The sequence below is a fragment of the Cannabis sativa genome, chromosome 2 (genome assembly GCF_029168945.1).
Source record: "Cannabis sativa cultivar Pink pepper isolate KNU-18-1 chromosome 2, ASM2916894v1, whole genome shotgun sequence".
NCBI lineage: Eukaryota > Viridiplantae > Streptophyta > Magnoliopsida > Rosales > Cannabaceae > Cannabis > Cannabis sativa.
In genome coordinates this window covers 853,561-872,778 of record NC_083602.1, presented here as the reverse complement: position 1 = coordinate 872,778, position 19,218 = coordinate 853,561, and the positions used below count along the sequence as shown (strand labels likewise).

At 28.7% G+C, this 19,218-nt stretch overlaps 2 protein-coding genes across 2 annotated transcripts; one reads left to right on the top strand and one right to left on the bottom strand.

Annotated features, from left to right (window-relative positions):
• Window positions 1-301: 301 nt before the first annotated feature.
• LOC115720824 (CEN-like protein 2) lies at window positions 302-3,004 on the top strand. The gene is made up of 4 exons (XM_030650001.2): window positions 302-613; window positions 729-790; window positions 2,508-2,548; window positions 2,650-3,004. The coding sequence occupies exons 1-4, from the start codon at window positions 410-412 to the stop codon at window positions 2,868-2,870; spliced, it is 528 nt and encodes a 175-aa protein (XP_030505861.1). The 5' UTR covers window positions 302-409; the 3' UTR covers window positions 2,871-3,004.
• Window positions 3,005-10,781: 7,777 nt separating this feature from the next.
• Window positions 10,782-11,540, bottom strand: LOC115721336 (uncharacterized). Its single transcript, XM_030650609.2, has 2 exons — window positions 11,299-11,540; window positions 10,782-11,192 (listed from the first exon to the last, which is right to left on the bottom strand). The coding sequence occupies exons 1-2, from the start codon at window positions 11,381-11,383 to the stop codon at window positions 10,975-10,977; spliced, it is 303 nt and encodes a 100-aa protein (XP_030506469.2). The 5' UTR covers window positions 11,384-11,540; the 3' UTR covers window positions 10,782-10,974.
• Window positions 11,541-19,218: the final 7,678 nt, after the last annotated feature.

Genomic DNA, 19,218 nt, shown 5'->3' with positions numbered 1-19,218 from the left:
CATATATATCGATTACCCAATTAAAATATGATGAAGTATAAGACTCTTATAACTATCACGTGGTCCCTAATATTGTCAAAACTATCGAATGAGTAAGGAAGAAATTTGCACTACTTGATCCTCTTATTCTTTCAATAGAAAAAAAAAATAGCTAGCTAGATGTGGCATGGATAAAATAAACCTTTTGAAGATGATGACCCTTTTTATACTATTCCTTCATTTGAATTATTTTATTTTTCTTTTTCACTACTGCAAAACCCCACTTAATATATTAAACATCTCATTTTTAATTTGTGTCCTCTCTATAAATAAGGGATATATTTCTAAACAACAACTCATCACAAAATCAAACATCATAAATATATTAATTATACTCTCTCTCTCTCTCTAATTTTTTTTTTAAAGAAAAATGGCAAGAATGTCAGATAATCCTCTTATTATTGGAAGAGTGATAGGAGATGTGGTTGATGTTTTCTCTCCAACCCTAAAATTTACAGTGACTTACAACTCAAACAAGAGAGTCTACAATGGCCATGAGTTGTTTCCTTCCACAATTACTATTAAGCCAAAAGTTGAGGTTCATGGTGGTGACATGAGATCCTTTTTCACACTGGTAATAATTATTAATTAATAGTTAATTAATTACAAGTTTTAAATTAATTATATATATACATCATTTTGTTAAATAATAATGTTGTTTATTTTGTTGTATAAATAATATTAATTAGGTGATGACTGATCCTGATGTTCCTGGCCCTAGTGATCCTTATTTGAGGGAGCATTTACACTGGTAACTACAAAAATAATTAAATTATATTAAATTACTATATATATACATTACTACAAATTAATTAAAGCAAAATTATCATGATTTATTTGATGTAATAATAATTAAAATATCTTCTACATATATTATAAAATTAAGTACTATTTTTTAATATGATTATTAAAATATAATAAGTGTGATGACAAAGTTTTTGGGTTATATAACTTATTATTAAATATATTATTAGACAAAATTAATTACCTATAATATTCATATATAAGTTATTTTATTACTAGAGAGAGAGATTGAAAAGATATAAACTAAAAAATTTAAATATATACCTAATACTATATATAATATTGATAATTAATTTTTTTATCCTATAAAATTCCGATCATACATATTTCTTATTTATATATAATATTATTCAACTTGTGTATAGCTATTTTCACTTTTTAATTATAAATATAAATATTTATATTCATCTAATTAAGCTGTCGTATAATTTGAGACACTGTACACATCTTGATCGATCGTTAGGGGGACGAAGGTCTTAATATTAATTAATTAATTAATATAATATATATGTCTAATCTATGTATATATAATTATAAATATTCTTCTTTTTTTTATATAATATAATATATAGGGGAATAGTATAATAATAAGTATACTTAAGGGAATATATGCAACTGGTGAGACCACACATGATCCTTAATTAGTCATCACAAGATCTCAGAATTTCAACAAATAATTAAAAAAGTATTTTGATTAATTATAAAGTCATAGCAAATAATATTAAATTAATAATAATATACAACAATTAATTAGTTAACAGGTGTCCACTATATATTATATTATTTCAACTTTTAAGGTCGTTAAGAATGATGTTCTCTGAATTATATTGAGATTGTTGGATTTAAAATTTTTTGTCTAATTAATTTTAGTAAAAAAACTAACATGGAGGAAAGTTCAGGTGGCATGATTTGGTAGATATTAAAGTTTGGGGAGCATAATTTAGTACATAAACAATCACTGAATTAGTAAAATTAAATGAATTTAGACAAAAGTATTTAAATTTAACAATCTCAATAATTCGGAGAACATTTTTAACGACCTTAAAAATTCAGGCAGCATAATTTAATACATGTCAAAGTTTTAGGAGGCAAAAATTCTAATTAGCATATTATTTTACTTTTGAATGAAATGAAAACATGTTCTTTCTCAATAATATATTACTTTCTAGAATTTAATTAGTAATAAATATTTTTTCTCTAATATATAATATGTATATAACATATATTTATGTAGGGTTATAATAGTTGGACTCTGTATTTTACAAAATTTACCGATTGGATCTTCTGTTTTGTTAAATAATGAATTGGATCCTGCATTTTTTAAAATAGTACACTTTAGCATTTTGAACTCAATTTTTGACAATTTTGAATATAACTAACTTGAAGATAATTTCTAACACAAATAGATACAGAAAATATAATCAGTCTTGCCGTAATACCTATAAATCAAATTTTTATTGAGTTTTTCTTGTCAAAATATCAACTAATCAGGATATATATATATACTATATTTTATACTATTTTGAAAAATGCACAGTTCAATTTATTATTTAACAAAATAGAGATTTTAATCAATAACTTTTGGAAAAGACAAAATTGAAAATGGTATGAGTTTCTAAATTAATTTGAGTTGAAATTAATATTTGTTGTTGAAATAATTGCAGGATAGTGACAGACATTCCAGGAACAACTGATGTGTCATTTGGTAATTATTATATAGTAAATATGTATATGTTTTTAATTTTGTAAGAATGAATTAATCAATTATGAGAATAATTAATGTTTAAATGAATTAATATATTATAGGAGAAGAGATAGTGAGCTATGAAATGCCACGACCAAACATAGGAATACATAGGTTTGTGTTCTTAATGTTTAAACAGAAGAGAAGACAAACAGTGGTAATGCCACCTTCATCGAGAGAGCGTTTCAACACGCGCCTCTTTGCTACCCAAAATGACCTTGGTCCTCCTGTTGCTGCTCTTTTCTTCAACGCTCAAAGAGAAACTGCATGCAGAAAACGATAATACATACATATATATATATATGCATGCATGGATGCATATGCATGGGGTTTCCTGAATAACAATAAATATTAAGCTTGCTTTTAATTTGTAATTTACTATATATGTAATTAATTAGTATTATATAAGTGTGTAAGAGGCTTGTGGTACGTATACGTATACGTACGTAGTCTTAATATATATATATAAATATTATGTTTTGTAATTGTGTTATGTTGTGTTATATATATTATTCTCTTACGTAATAGTACGTACATTCTCAATTATGTGTTTGTTTGTTTTTTTCTTCTTATATATATATATATATGTGGAGAGAGAGATAGAGAGACCATTTTTCAATATATATAAAAATATGTGTTCACGAAGACACTTCCTCTACTTTTCTCTCTCTCTCTCTCTCTCTCTCTCTCTCTCTCTCTCTCTCTCTCTCTCTCTCTCTCTCTCTCTCTCTCTCTCTCTCTCTCTCTCTCTCTCTCTCTCTCTCTCTCTCTCTCTCTCTTTACATAACAAATCAAGAAAAAACTATAAGACCTAATTAAACTAACAACCAAACTTAACTAACAAACATATGCAAGAATGAGGTGGCCCATAGACATGTGTTTCTTTCTAAAATTATGTGTCGATCATTGATGTTTCTACTTTACATCCAACCTTAATATATATAACCAACACTTAATAATAACAAGGCATGTGCATCAGTAAACAGCATTGACTAACCGAGTTCTACTTATTTTAATTTAATAAATTAATAATATAAAAAGTAATTAATCACTCATAAAACATCACTTTGAATGTAGTATTAAGTACCTTAAAATGTCTAATAAGAATGAGTACGACTATACATATTTGGATGATGGCCCATTTTAGGCAATTATGTTGGCTCCGCCTCTTTCGAGTGATGGTCTTCAACCGAGCAACAATCTATTTCAAGCAATGGTCTTCATCCAAGCGAGACAGTCTCTCTTTCGACAAGACATTGACAATGTCTTTGTCAGGTAGGGCGGACCTGGCCTAGGCACAAGCCTAGCTAATCCTCACTTTGAGAGGTCCATAGCTAGTTTTGGAGAAATGTTAAAGGACACCTATAGTACTTAATATCTTTGTAAGGTATAATATCGTTATTGGTATAATCAAATATTAGTTCTCACTTATTTTAATTTAATAAAAATTAAACTACTAATAACTAATTATAAGACACTATTTCTAGACACTTTAGTATCCCATAATAATGCTCCTAATTTTGTGACAGTAATACATATTCTTTATCATTATAAAAGATCCCAAACTTTTAAAAATATCATTTTATGTATATAAAATTATCATATTTTGTAGGAGTGTAAATGGATCAGGTCGAATCTGATCTAGCTATGATCCGACCTCATCCAAATCGTGTAAGGATCCGTCCCGCCCCGTCTCACTAGATCAGATACTTGGATCGAATCAGATCCGACCTGACTTATTCAAATCAGATTTGATCCGACCCGACCTTTTTTTTTATATATCTAAGCTTATTATTTTATATCCATTTTAATTTTGTATTAGTATTATTTAATACAATACTATGTTTGGTATTGACTTGTATTAATAGATTGTGTAAAGTTATAATATATTTTCAATAAACTCGACCCCAACACCAACTACGAGTCAAGTTTGGGTCTGGGTCTCGGGTCTCAGGTCTGGGTCTGGGTCCTGGTCCAGGAATGGCTCCTAGGTCTAGGTCGGGTCCCGGTCACGGACCTAGGTCCGGATTCAGGTCCAAGTCTCAGTCCCGGTCCTGGTCTCGTCCTGTTCCCAGTCTAGGTCCGCGTCTGGGTTCGGGTCCCAGTCTCGGGTCTGAGGTCCAGGTCCAGGGTACGGGGTTCAGATCCGATTCTGTGTCTGGGTTCGGGTCCCAAGTCTAGGTCCTAGTCCCAAGTCTCGGATCTCGGGTCCAGGTCCCGGTTCTGGGTTTGGGTCCCGTTCCTGGGTTTGGGTCCCAGTCCCAAGTCCGAGTTCCGGTCTCAGGTTTGGGTTCGGGGTCCGGATCTAGGTCCTAGTCTGAGTCTCGGTCTAGGTCCCAGGTCTTGGGTTTGGGTCCCATTCCTGATCCCGAGTCCGAGTCCAAGTCTCGGGTTTGGGTCCTAGTCCTGTGTCCCAATCCTAGGTCTGGGTCCAGATCACGGGTCTAGATCCACCCTGGGTCTAGGTTCAAGTTTGGGGTCTGGGTCCCAGTCCAAGTCTCAGTCTGAGTCCCAAGTTTGGGTTAGGGTCTCAGGTCCTTGGTCCAGAGTCCTGGGTCCCGGGTACCGGGTCTGGGTCTGGGTCCGGGTTCGAGTACAAGTCTAGGTTTCGGGTCTTGGGTCCAGGTTTGGGTCTGGGTCCCGGTCTGGGTCTCGGTCCAAGTCCTAGGTCCCAAGTCCCAGGTCCAGATCTCGATCTCGAGCCTTGGGTCCTGTTCTGGGTCTGGGTCCAAGAGTCTTGGGTCCGGGTCTCAGTCCCAAGTCCCGGGTCCTGGGTCCAGGTTAGGGTCCCGGGTCCTGGGTCCAGGTTAGGGTCCCGGGTCTAGGTTTAGGTCTAGGTCCAGGTCTGGGTCCGTGTCTGGGCCCGAGTCCGGGTCCAGGTCCAAGTTTGGGTCTTGGGTCCTGTCCGAATCCCAACTTGGGCTGAACATCGGGCGGGTTTATCGGGTTTCGGGTTCACGGGTTTCGGGTTCAAAAAATTAAAACCGAACCCGGACCCGAATAGGGCACGGGTTGGCAGGTTGGCGGGTTGGCGGGTTTCAGTTGGTCGGGTTTAGCGGGTTGGCGGGTTGACCCGGTCAACTCTTTAAAAAAATTAATTTTTTATTGAAATGATTATTTTTTTTATTTTTTTTATTTATTAAATTAAGAATATATAATATAGCAATTTGTTCATAGTATCTACTATTGAAGAAAAAATGCATTAATCAATCCAACCAACAAACAAACAACCTATTTATCAAAGATTCAAATCAAACTTCACATTCATGTTCATGAATCATGATAAAAGTGAAAACTAAAATAAATCAAAATACATTCATATCCAATATCCATAGTCCCTAAAAATCTAAAGTCCATATTATATATATAAAAATAGTAATAAAAAATATACATCTATATCTAATATTTATAAACCGGGTTGGCGGGCGGGTTCGCGGGTTCAACCCGAAACCCGGTACCCCTAAAATCTCAACCCGCCAACCCACCCGAAGGGTACCGGGTTGAACCCAACCCGCCCGAAACTTTTTAAAATTTTTTTTTGCAGGTTCCCCAGTTCGGGTTCGGGCGGGTTGCTCGGGTTCGGGTCTAACCCACTCAAAATGTTCAGCCCTCCCAAGTCCAGGTTCGGGTCTGGGTTCGGCACCTGGGTCCCAGATTCGAATTCTGGTCTCGACTCTCTGTTTGGGTCCTGGTTCGGGTCTGGGTCTTAGGTCGAGTCCCTAGTCTGGGTCAGGTCCTAGGTTTGGGTCCGGTGTTAGGTCTGGGTCCAGGTCTGGTCGGGTCGGGGCCCGAACCCGGACCCAGTCAGGTCGGGTCTGGTAACTAGGTTTGGGTGCGGGTTTGGATCCCGAGCGAGTTCGATCCGAGTTCGGATTTGAGGTTCGTGTCTTGAATTAAGTTTTTTTTTTTAATATTTGAGATCCAATTAGTATCTGAATGTTTTGGATCATAAGAGATCCGTCAAATCAAAATTCTGACTCGTTCCAACTAAATGGATCTTTTTGACATCCCTAATATTTTGCATAAGGCCCCTAAAGTTCATAGCAAGCCCTATTGCAAAGTCTCTACTAAATACTAATCATTGTTCAAAAAATAAAGTATAGATAACATATATCATTAACTACTTTCAAGTCAAATTTACACCATCATTTTTTTGTCATATTTCACTTTACATTATGAGATCAGTTATAATGATCATATATATACCTATTATTCTTGTGAAGACTTCATAAGATAAGGAGATAAGTTAAGTAGCAAAATAACATGACAATATAATATAATGTATATATATAATTAAATATTGTTATATATTAAATACACAAAAACAAAACAAATTAATTACAACAAAGAAGGTGGCAATATACTCACTCCATCTCAATGCCTAAAAGAGCCAAATTCATTGAATGACACAAGTACCAACAACAACAAAAACAATAACAAACAGCAACAATTTTCAATTTCTTTTTTTTTTCCTTTTTCTTTTAATTAAGCTGGTCATATCAAACTTGAAAGGCTACAGAAAACAACCTTTTACAAAATTTGTAAAGAAATATTAAATCAAAATGAGTCATTTTGACAAGAGCATTCATTAAAAAAGTAACTACTTTTAGTAATAATCTTTTACTCATAATATAAATTTTTTATAATTAAATGTGATTTTTAGTTATAATAAAAAAGTACTCGCGATTAAAATATAATATTTATATACAAGGTATTACTAATTTAATTTTAGTCATAATAAGTATTGTGACTAAAATCACATTTAATCACAATAAATTATAAATTTTGTGACTAATACCTTTAGCCATAAATATTTTACTCAATAATAATTTATAATTAATCACGATTTTATTATTTTTAGTCACATCATGTTTCATTCTTTTAATTGTACCACCTATTGGTGCCACATCATTGCAAAGCATTCTACAATCAATCAAAGAGATTTAATGGATCTCTTCAGGGCTTTTTTAGGCTAAAAGAGGTTTGAGACAAGTAGATCCCATGTCCCCCTTATTGTTTGTTTTAGGTATGAAATATCTAATCTTGATTAAAGTGGGGAAAAAGGAGGAGTTTGCATTTCATGAGAGGTGTTCTGAAATGAGACTTAATCATCTCAGCTTTGCGGATGATATTCTATTATTTTGCAAAGGTGATTTCAAGAGTATTTACTTCTTGATGAAAGGTCTCAAGCTATTTTCTCTTACATATGGTTTGAACACTAATAAGGAAAAGTCAACCTTGTATTGTTCGGGTATGACAGATAGAGAAATTCAGAGAATGTTATACATGTTTGGTTTTACTAGACATAGAGATCCATTCAAATATTTTGGGGTACCTATTTGTGCTAAGAAGATCAATGCTTCGGATTGCAGCAGCCTTTGCTCAAAAAATGACTGCTAAAATTAAGGTTTGGGGCACTCAAAACCTTTCCTTTGCTGGTAGGTTGGTGCTTGTGAACTCGGTCCTTATTTCAATACACATTTATTGGAGTCAAATGATGATCCTGCCTAAAAAAAGTCATTAAAGAGATTGAATCCATTTGTAGAAATTTTCTATGGACTGGAAAAGGCTTGATGACAGGGGCTGGAAGCATTTCTTGGGAGAAGATTTGTGCCCCAAAAAAGGCAGGTGGCCTAGGTATTATGAACATTGCTACATGGAACATTGAACATTGCTACATGGAACATTTCAGCAATGGTTAAGCACGTGTGGGCTGTGGCTAACAAAAAAGACAACCTATGGATTAAGTGGGTGCACTGTGTGTACATTAAACAACAGAATTGGTGGGAGCACAAAGCTCCCACAACCAGCAGCTGGTACTGGAGAAAAATGGTAGAAATAAAAGACAGAGTGCAGCAGGTACAACAGCCAGAAGTGTTTGTTGGTTCTGATTACAAAATCAGCAAGGGTTATTGCTAGTTTGACTTTGTTTTAGATAAAGTGTTGTGGAGTAATGAATTCTGGAGCAGACTCAATTCTCCCAAACATAGTTTTTTGACTTGGCTTGATGTGAAGAATAGGTTGAAGACTCGGGATAGACTTCACAAGTTCAGCATATAATTGATTCCCCTAAGTGCATCCTCTGCAACAGAGAAACAGAGAGTGTGGAGCATTTATTTTTCAAGTGTGAGATCACTCTTGAATGTTTGAAGTTATTCAAATTATGGTTACACTGGCAGGTTCAATTTGATTCCTCGCATGGCCTGCTGAAATGGATCCGAAAGTCCAAGGGATCCAGGTTTTGAAGATGTGTTAAAATGGCTTCAGTTGCTGCTCTGGTGTATGTCATTTGGAGAGCTAGAAATGAATTGATTTGGAACTCAAATAGGCAACAAAATACTGAAATTGTTAAGCAAGTTAAATGGGCTGTAAAAAATAGAATATTGTTTGAATTGCCAAAAAAAGTTAAGCAAAAAGATAGAGATTGGTTTCAAGTATTGTAAATAAAGTTGTATAGATAATATTAAGGCCATTTATGGTGCTTTTAGGTTGTATATATGAAGTTTTGAGCAATGAGCATACTGATTCATGGAAAAAAAAAATGTTGTTTTAAAAATAATATATATTTATTGTGTTGGCACCGATACTAAATTTTGACATCAATCCAAGTATTACTATTACAAAATATGGAAATCCCGTCGGTCAGAAAATCAATTATTTTTTAGGATCGATGCTATTAAAATTGAGTTTATCGGTATAAAATCGACGTCTATTTATAGAATTATAGTCAATTTTAAAGGGTTATAGAGACCTTTTAGAAAATTTCTAGAAGAGAAGTGCTAATTACAACCTCTAAGTCAATCTCCACGTTCGAAATCACATGCTGAAATATTTTTTTTTTCAATTTTTTATAGCGGTATTCGTTATAGTTACAATATCATCCCTGTAAATTTTTGAAAATTTCTGAATAGTTTACAGTATCGAAAACAGAGTTCTTGATATTTCAGTTTACCATTTTAAAAAACTTTAAACGTATTTTCGGCACTGTAAACTATTTAAAACTTTTCAAAAATTTACAGGGATGATGTTGTAAGCATAACGAACACCCCCGTAAAAATAATTTGAAAAAAAAATACTTCGACATATGTTTTCGGGCGTAGAAATTGACTAAGAGATTGTAATAAGAGGTTGGCGGTAGCACTGAAAATTTATTTTGTAACAAAATATATTTTAAAAATAGTTTTTAATAATTAAAAGTATTTTTTTTTAACTTTAAGTATTAATTAATCATTTTTTTGAATGGATTAATTAATAATTTTTTATTCATTCTTTTATGATTGGTTGATTATATTTAGAAATAATTTTACTATAATAGTTTGATTATATAAGGAAACATTTTGACAAGAACCAATTTTAGTTCCTAATTATTTTTGATCCAAAATAAAATTTCAAAAAATAAATATCATTATGCTAAAATACAGAATTTAAATTAGTATAAATCTTCTTTTGATATTAAAAGATATTAACCCTACTGTCCTAATAATTGTAATTTTAGAGATATGGACCAAAATATATACATAAGGTACTATTTTTTGTAAAAAAAAATTATATTTTAATGTTTATAGAATTTTCACATTTTTACAGTTTTCCATAGAAACAACAATTAAGAAAACTATATAAAAGTAACATAAAAATAACATCTAAATAACATCAAATTAACAACAAAAAATTAACAAGAGTACAACATAAAAAAGACCGTATTTTCTATAAATAAAATCAAAAAAATCGTAAAAATATTTAAAATTCTGTGAAATCGTATTTTTGTAATTTTTTTTATTATTTTTGTCTATTTGTGAAATAATCTCAATTTATATATAGGAGCACTTTCTATTAGATATTATTTATTGATGGTTTGTAAATAAATTTAATTATCAATATTAATTTTAAAATATTAAACCATTAGACATTTATTTAATAACAAATAATAAAAGATAAATTTAAATTTTTATATTTAATTTAACTACTTTATTAAAAGAATATATTACTTTTTACACTACATCACAAAAATATTTAAATAATAGAATATTTAAATCAAACTTAATTTTTATCTTTTTTTTCTGATTTTTTTTTCAGCCGATAGAATAATCCTAACTCATGTAATATAAAAATGAAAATTTTTTCTAATTAAATATAAAAACTCAAATTTTTCTAATACTACCTATTAATAATACTCATTAACAATTCACCCATATATAAAAATTAGAATTAAAGTTGATATAATATACAAAGTGGTGTAGTGGTCATGAACAACACAAATTCATCCAATTACAAAGCAAAGTTAAAGAACAAGAAAAACAAACACAAAAGTAGTGTTTGGGTGCAGGGATAACAGAGAGACTATCTTCATTCCAAACAATGGATACCACTATCCCTAGTAAGAATAGGAATTAGGAATGGTCAGAATTAGGATTAGGATTAGGATTAGGAGGAGGAGAAGGCTTTGGTATATATGGGATTATTGGACTCCCATGCTCTATTGGGCCTGGCCTTATAGATGCCTTTGAGCTTGGAACTGGATCAATTGGCCCATAATCTTCCATATCCATAAAACTACTCTTCTCTTCCTTTAATTGCTTTCTACTTATTATTAATCCATTATGCTTTTCTGAAAATATTTAATCATAAATTTATATGTCAACAAAAGAATCAATTATATATAGCCAAATATATATTTATGTTCAAAGAAGAAGAAAAGAAAATTTGAATATTACCATATTGATGAGTGGTAGAGAATCCAAGGAGGAACATGATCAAACTTGCCCAAATCACAAAGAAGATTATCAAAAATTTCTTCATTTTAACTTCTTTTTGAGCCTATTTTGAAAGCAAAAAACACCCAACAAAAGAAAAAGTGTTAAAAGTGATAATATGGCAAAAAAAAAAAATCACTCTTTTGATTTAGAGAAAATGAAGAGAAGAAGAAAGAAGAAAGAAGAAAAAGAGAGATAATAATTATGGATATATGTTGTTGTTGTTGTGAGAGAGGTGAAAATTTATTGTTGTGACAGAATTTAATGCTTTCCTGCAATAGAATGTGAGGCTTTAAAATATTTTTTAAAAAGTAATAATATAATAAAGAAATTTGATTTTAATAATTATATTATCTATATAAAACAATGGAGATGGAGTATGGGGTTTGCCCATAAAAGATAAAAGAATGGAGGTTAGAGACAATGACCCTTATTTCCAGGCCATGAGAAATGTTAAGTCTAGCAATCTTCAATATTGATCGGTATTAATACAATCAAGTATCAGATCACATATAATTTAAAGTAATAATTTCTATATGATATCACTAATTAATCGCAAAATATCACTTAACTAATACTTTATAGCAATACTCTTTATTTTATAATTTTACATCAAAATAATTAACTTTCTCATTGAGAAAATATATTAGAAAAACAAAAAATTATTAGTATTAATTATGGCAAGGAATACTAAAACAAGTTCCTTACACACAATAAAGTGGCAATTTTTAATCACCTTAATCATTATTATAGCATTAATACTTTATCGATCATCTGAGAGGATAGGATAGGATGATAACCCGATAAAAGAATCTGCACCACGTAATCCTTATTCTCTCTACTATCTAATAATAATACTCACTCGAATAAAACCAAAAGTAAAGGCTTGGAAATTTGCATAGAAAAGAAAGTTAGTGAGTTTAGTTTAGTTTAGTTTACCTTTCCTTTGTGGAAAATGGGTATGTCTCAACTCAGCTAGTTTCAACTTAATTCCATAGTTTTCTTCATAGAAAAAAAGAATAATAATGTGGTGAATTTTGACAAACACTTCTGTTTTATTATTTATGAGACTTTTGCTTGTATTTGGAGCTACGTAGTTAAATTTTTTATTATATTTTTATTTTTTATATTTTCTAGAAAATTTAATGTAAAGTGAAGTAGAGTGTGTCAGATTTTACTGCCCCATAAAAATAACATTGCATTGCACTGCTTTTCTACTAAGTTATAATTAATGCACTCTTTCATTTTCAAAGCAATATTATTATTTTATTCACTTTGTATAATGTCATTTTTCTAAAAAAACATTGTCACTATTTTAAGGGCCTATTCGGTTGTTGTTGGGCTTATAAGGAAGAACAACTTGTTTTGTAGTGGGCCTCTCATGGGCTACAAAATTGGGCTTTTTTCTTTTATTTACATTTATGCTTTTATTTTTCAAAAGAAATTAAAATTAATAGGTATTTTTCAAAACAAATGGTATTAATGAAGGAAATATAGAAAACATGGAAACTATAGGGAAATTTACATGGTATACTAACTTTTGCTATTTTTTTATAAAAATACTGCCAGACGGTATTTTTTACTTTTTTACTATATTTTTTATAAGTTTCATACTGCAGTATACTGTGTTAAGTTTCACTAGTGTTCTACTGGTGCTTTTTAGTTGCTCTAATGTTGTTTTGAGTTGTTCTACTTTGTGTTTTACTGGTATTTTATAAAAACACAGTATTTTTGAAAATATTTACATGTGACAGTATCTTTGTAATAGTTAGCCTAAATTTCAGTATTTTTGTAAATTTCCCAAACTAAATAAGGTATTTAAGGAAAAAGTAGTTAAGGTTGTTTGATACCATAATTAAAATGTTTTTTTTTTTGTTTTTAGAAAGTAAAAATTCTTTTTTGAACACAAATAAAAGTGTTTGGCATTGTTTTCAATAAGCAATTCTTTAAAAACAAAATTATACAAAAAAAAAAAAAAAATTGAAAACAAAAAATAATTGTTAGATCAAATCTGGATTCTGTGGTTTGAATCACAAAGGTATAACATATATCCTTAGTTGTGTTACCTTATTGTGACTAGTGATAATCTCCAAGTTTTGGCCTTAAAGATATGCATCAATCACACAATAATTTTCTATTAAATGTCTTAATATTCTATTGATCAATGAGCATGGCCTTGCTAAAATTTTATATATATTTTTCTAGCAAACTTGATTTCAATAGCAAACTTTGTAGTACTAAACCACAAATAATATCTTTAACAAACTTTACAAGTGAGTTAAGGGCTCCAATATTATATTTTGAACACCACAACTCACTATAAAAAGTTTTACTTTTATTCACAACAAAACTTGTAACTAAAAGTAAAAAAACTGTAACTAATTATAAATTACCATTCTTATGTCATGACTAAAAGATCTATGGCTAAACGTATTAGTCACAAAAATTACAATTTGTTGTGACTAAAACTAAATTAGTGACAACTTGTATCTAAATACTATATTTTAGCAACAAGTAAGTTTTTGTTATGATTAAAAGTCACATTTATTCGCAAAAATTGTATGTTGTGACTAAAAAATTATCACTAAAAGTAATAATTTTTTTTTATAGTGACACTTGAAAAATAATAATTTTGTTCTTATAAAAGTAAATAATCCAAGAATTGAAAACTCTCGACATGCAATACACACCAAACACTCACCCACTTTATTTTTACTAACTAAAACATAATACTAGTTTATCAGTAAGTACCCTAGTTATCCATTGAATTGAGATTCAGGGTAGGGTAAGTGTATAAAAATATATACCTGATACGAGTATAGGATAAGGTACGGGTATACGTCTACTTTGCCATATTACCTTACTCAACTTTATTCAATTATATATTTATATTTATAATATACATTGAGAAGTGATTCATATATTTATATTGGTTTTGTTACCACTTAAGTTGTTGTGTAACTTTCCTTTTGGTTCTAATGACTTATTTCAATTATTTAATGTATCAATATCAACTTGAAGAAAAATATTTGCATGTGGATGCCTTAAAAACAATAAAGATTTTAAACATAATATGTAGTAAGTAAGAACAAGTGTACACTGAATTGATCTTAAACTCTATAATATTATATATTATCTAAAATATATGTGATCTAATTAATTTCTTGTCTTGCAAATTTTATATATTATCTTTAGTGGAAGGCTTGAAGGAGTATGACAAGGAAGAAATGAGAGGAGAAGGTACAAATTTAAACCAAGTGTTGAAAGCCATAGAGGATTGCATACAAGCTTTTTCATTGTTTAAAAAGCCTCTTAAGCTACTTGAACATAATATTTTGAACACTACTCAAACATAATATAAACTCACTTTTGGGGGATAACTATTAATTTTCACACACATTTTAATAAATTTGGAGTTCTAATTTATACTATGTCAGTTCGTTAACCGACTTTAAGATAAAAAAAAAATATATAGTTTTATAGAGTACAACCTCTATTTAAAAATATATTTAGGACTAAATAAATTATATTCTAATTAAGAGGTTATATAACTAAATATAATTATACTAGAAAAAAATTCAAAACACTAAAACATATCAATGTAAAAATAATAACAGTAAATAATCTTTAATACTATATTATAATAGAATTATTTTTGAGTAAATATAATATTTATACATGTATTACGTACAATTTAATATAAAATTATTAATTCTACATAAATAAATGTAAAAAAATATATGTATATATTTTATTGAGATGTAATTATTCTTATATAGAGGTATACTTTGTTAACACGGGACTTAGAAAATGTATATCTAATTACAATTTAGAGGTTATTTTAATTTATAACTTGCTCAAATTGGGACTTAATTTTTTTATAATAAATTAGTGTTTATTCTTGAATAAAGTATTCTTAGATAGAGGTTTTACTGTATATGTTTGGTTTTGGGCTTAAGTCTATTAACTATAAAAATCAATAATTTATTTACTACTTTGTCATATGGTAAATTTTCTTATTTAATATTGTTTGCCCTTTTTCATTTTGACATGTACAAAAATTGTAATTTTTTTAATGATGCTCATTATAATTATTTTAGGATATTACATAAATTTTTAAAAAATAGAAGTTTTTAACTGTATCAAAATTACAGTTTAAAGAATTTTTTACAAATATACATATTAAATTTTATTTCTTACGCAACATATTACATAAACTCTCGTTTTTTGATCACCATCTTATTTTTATAAAATAAAATTAAATAAGTTATAAAATTTTCATGTACTAAAATATAGATAAATTAAAATGCATCAATATCACTTTTTTACAACTTCCATTAGGTTGGGTTAATTATAGTACATATATTGGTATGAATATTGTTCTGTTTTTATTACATAATAATAAACAAATTAATTAATACCCAATTTTCCAAAATGGTAGTTATAAATAAAAGGATTAAAATCCAAAAGGACAATGATGAAGATTTAGAAAATGAAATGATGATTAAGCATTTTTAAAGGGGAAGAAATTTCAAAGCAAAAAAGCCTTGACATGTGCCATAACTTGATTTTAGTTAGTTTTATATATTGTCAAAGTAAGCCCTAATAATAAACTTAGTTTGAATTTATTAGAAGTGTTATACCGTGTTTGGTATTATCCCATTTAGCCTATATAGTACATTTGTAGGAATTAATCTCACTATATTAATTTAAATATATACATAAATATTATATCATTTTATTGCTTTGGGTAGGTCAAGCCAAGGTGTCATTATGAGGAAATTATTCTTCTCCACTATACAAAATTCTAATGTCATAATTATTAAGGTTGTTTATGAATCGATACAATCTAATTATAATTAGAATTGGTAAAACAAATCAAGAATGATAATATACGATTTGAAATTCATACAAAAATTAATAAATTTGAGTTTCTCTTAGATGGATTTGGGTAATAAAGAGTCTTGTTTGAAGTTGATACGGTTAGCACGAACATGACTTTTAATAACCTATTTAAAATTATTTAAGTACTTTAATAGATCATAAATGTATTGAATATATGTCATAAACGTGTTAAATATATCATTAATGTATTAATAATTAGTTGACATGTTTAAATAAAATCCATTTGTAAACAGGTTACATGTTTGGGTTTCATATTTTGATACAATTTAACGGGCCATGTTTGGGTTTCATATTTTGATACAATTATTAAATGAGGTGTGTTTAGGTCAGCATATACTTGTAATACATATGGGTTTTGTCACGACCCACAAACATGCCTGAATTGCCACCCCTAATTACAACTGACCGATCTAATGAAAATTAACTGACAATTATTAGATCTAATTATGATCAGATTGGATCGAATGATATTTTTTAATATCCAATTGGATTGAATTGAGTATTAGATGTGTTGTCCAAAAATCCAATACAATCCAATATTCAGTTGATTATTAATTAGTATTTTTTATTTAGTTTGGATAAATAATTAGTTAGATTTTAAATTTACTTATTTTTATTTATTTATTTATTAGATTGGATGGATCCAATCCAATCCAATAAAAATCTAAAACAATAGATGAATCTGATCTGATTAGATCCAAAAAAAAAATAGTGTTTAAAACATTAGACAAACTCGAACTAATACAATAAGTACACATAAAATACATCCAAAATTGATCAAATCCAACATCGGTTCAAATGTTGAATGAAACTAATTAAATCATAATGTTTAACTAAATTTAACATCTAATACATAATTTAATCGAACATAAATAATTAGCTTAAAAATATTGAATGTGGTCCAATAAATACTTCTAAATTATTTATTAATTAATTGAATTAATTAACAAATTAAGAACTATAATAATCACCAATAATAATAATAATAACAACAATAATAATAATAAGAGAAATTTTATTTACACCCCAAAAATGTCTAAAGATACCCCATTTTAATAATTTTTATTTTATATAAAATGTATATCTTTAATTGTACTAATTTTTTTAAATTTTTTTCTTCCAATTCATATTCTTAAAAAATATACCTATGAAATAAAATAAATTATATTTTAAATATTATGACAAAATTAAAATAAAAAATTATATGAAATTTCCTTAGAATAAAATAAAAAAATATATATACACGAGTTAGAAAAAATTATGAAAATAAAATCAAAATAAGTATTGAAATTAACATAAAATAATGTAAGAATTTTTTTAAAAAAAAAATAAGAGTAATTTTAAAAAAATTATTTAAGTTTATATTTTTTTTTAATAATGGTGTATATTAATCATTTTATGGGGTGCAAATAAAACTTCCCTAATAATAATAATAATAATAAGGGTAAATACTATTTTGGACCCTGTGTTTTGCAAAAGTTACTAATTGGACCATCTGTTTTGTTTTTTTTTCTTGGTAATTGACCATCTGTTTTGTTAAATGATAAAATTAATCCTATAATTTCTAAAATGGTAAAAATAATAGGACCCTGAGCTCAATTTCAAAAATTTTATTTTTTTTAAATGTTACCAACTTTAAAACAATTTCTATTACGAACAAATATAGAAAATGTAACTAGTTTTGTCATAATATATCTTTATCAGATTATTATTAAGTTTTATTTTAACAAAAAATCAGTTCAGAGTCCTATTTGTACAAATTTAGAAAATACAGGTCTATTTTGTCATTTAACAAAATAGAATGTCCAATTGGTAACTTTACAAAACACAGAGTCGACTAAAATAGTATTTACCCTAATAATAATACAATTTTAATCGTAGAGCAATTACAAACAAGAGAAAAGTACTCTTAATTAATTTGTTTCGTAAATTAGAAAAGAATAGGGAAAAAATAGTAAGTACTCCAACCCAATATTAATAGATTAGAGTCTTTCTCATTGTTATTTTTTAATTATTCTCTAAGGACCTAAAATTGTATAAACTCTATATTAATTAAAATAGTTAAGTGCTCAATTAGATCCAAAATGTTTTGTGATTATTTCATTTCCATACTTAAGATTAAGATCAAATATCATGCATGCACAAACACTTGTTTTACTCAAAAAAATAATAAAGGACTACTCTCACAATAATTAATTATTATCAAAATTATAATTCTAATATTTTTGTGTAGTTGTAAAAAAATTCAAAACTCGTTCAATCCTCCATAAATTATACATTAAATATCTCAAAAATGTAAAAATAAAAATTGGAAATCAATCATTTGATCTCTTTACTTAAAATTACACTTTCTACCACTACACTATTTTATTATATTTTCTTATAAGCGTGCAGGAACCCGAGACACACGTCAAGCTCGCCTCACATCTTAGGATCGATCCTATTTTGGTGTATATTTTAGAAGTACATATACATTGGTTTCTTCATTATGTGTAAAGAATTTTGTAATAAAGAATATGTGGAGCCAAAAGGATGATATAATTAGTCAGTCACTTGTGTTGACTATATATATAAATATATATACCTTTTCTTGTTGTTGTTCTAGGTTAATTTGAGGTTTGTCTTATTTTATACTTGCAATGACCGAGTTTATTAGTTTTGTTCTAAATTCTAATTCTTCTAATTAAGTTATAAATGAAAGACTTTGATTTTTCTTGACCATCACATTCTTTCTCTTCTCATCATTATCATGTTGATTCATATCACTATATATTATTATTGTTATTACAAAAAAAATAAAAAAGGAAAAATAAATAAATCAAAGTTTGTAAGTCTAGCTATACATTATATACTTAATTATTTTATTATATTAATTAAGAGCAATATACATATATAGGTAATATTGAGAGTAATAGTGAAGTTCCAAGCTTGAAGGAGATTGTGCCTTGAAATCTCACATCACAAAACTATAACAAT

What these genes read in the sequence shown, in the direction of transcription:
- LOC115721336 (XM_030650609.2), bottom strand. Translation starts at nt 11,383, where the DNA reads ATGAAGAAATTTTTGATAATCTTCTTTGTGATTTGGGCAAGTTTGATC. An exon ending in CTCTACCACTCATCAATATG is followed by an intron (nt 11,193 to 11,298) that starts GTAATATTCAAA and finishes AAATATTTTCAG; the next exon opens with AAAAGCATAATGGATTAATA.
- LOC115720824 (XM_030650001.2), top strand. Translation starts at nt 410, where the DNA reads ATGGCAAGAATGTCAGATAATCCTCTTATTATTGGAAGAGTGATAGGA. An exon ending in TTGAGGGAGCATTTACACTG is followed by an intron (nt 791 to 2,507) that starts GTAACTACAAAA and finishes AAATAATTGCAG; the next exon opens with GATAGTGACAGACATTCCAG. An exon ending in AACAACTGATGTGTCATTTG is followed by an intron (nt 2,549 to 2,649) that starts GTAATTATTATA and finishes AATATATTATAG; the next exon opens with GAGAAGAGATAGTGAGCTAT.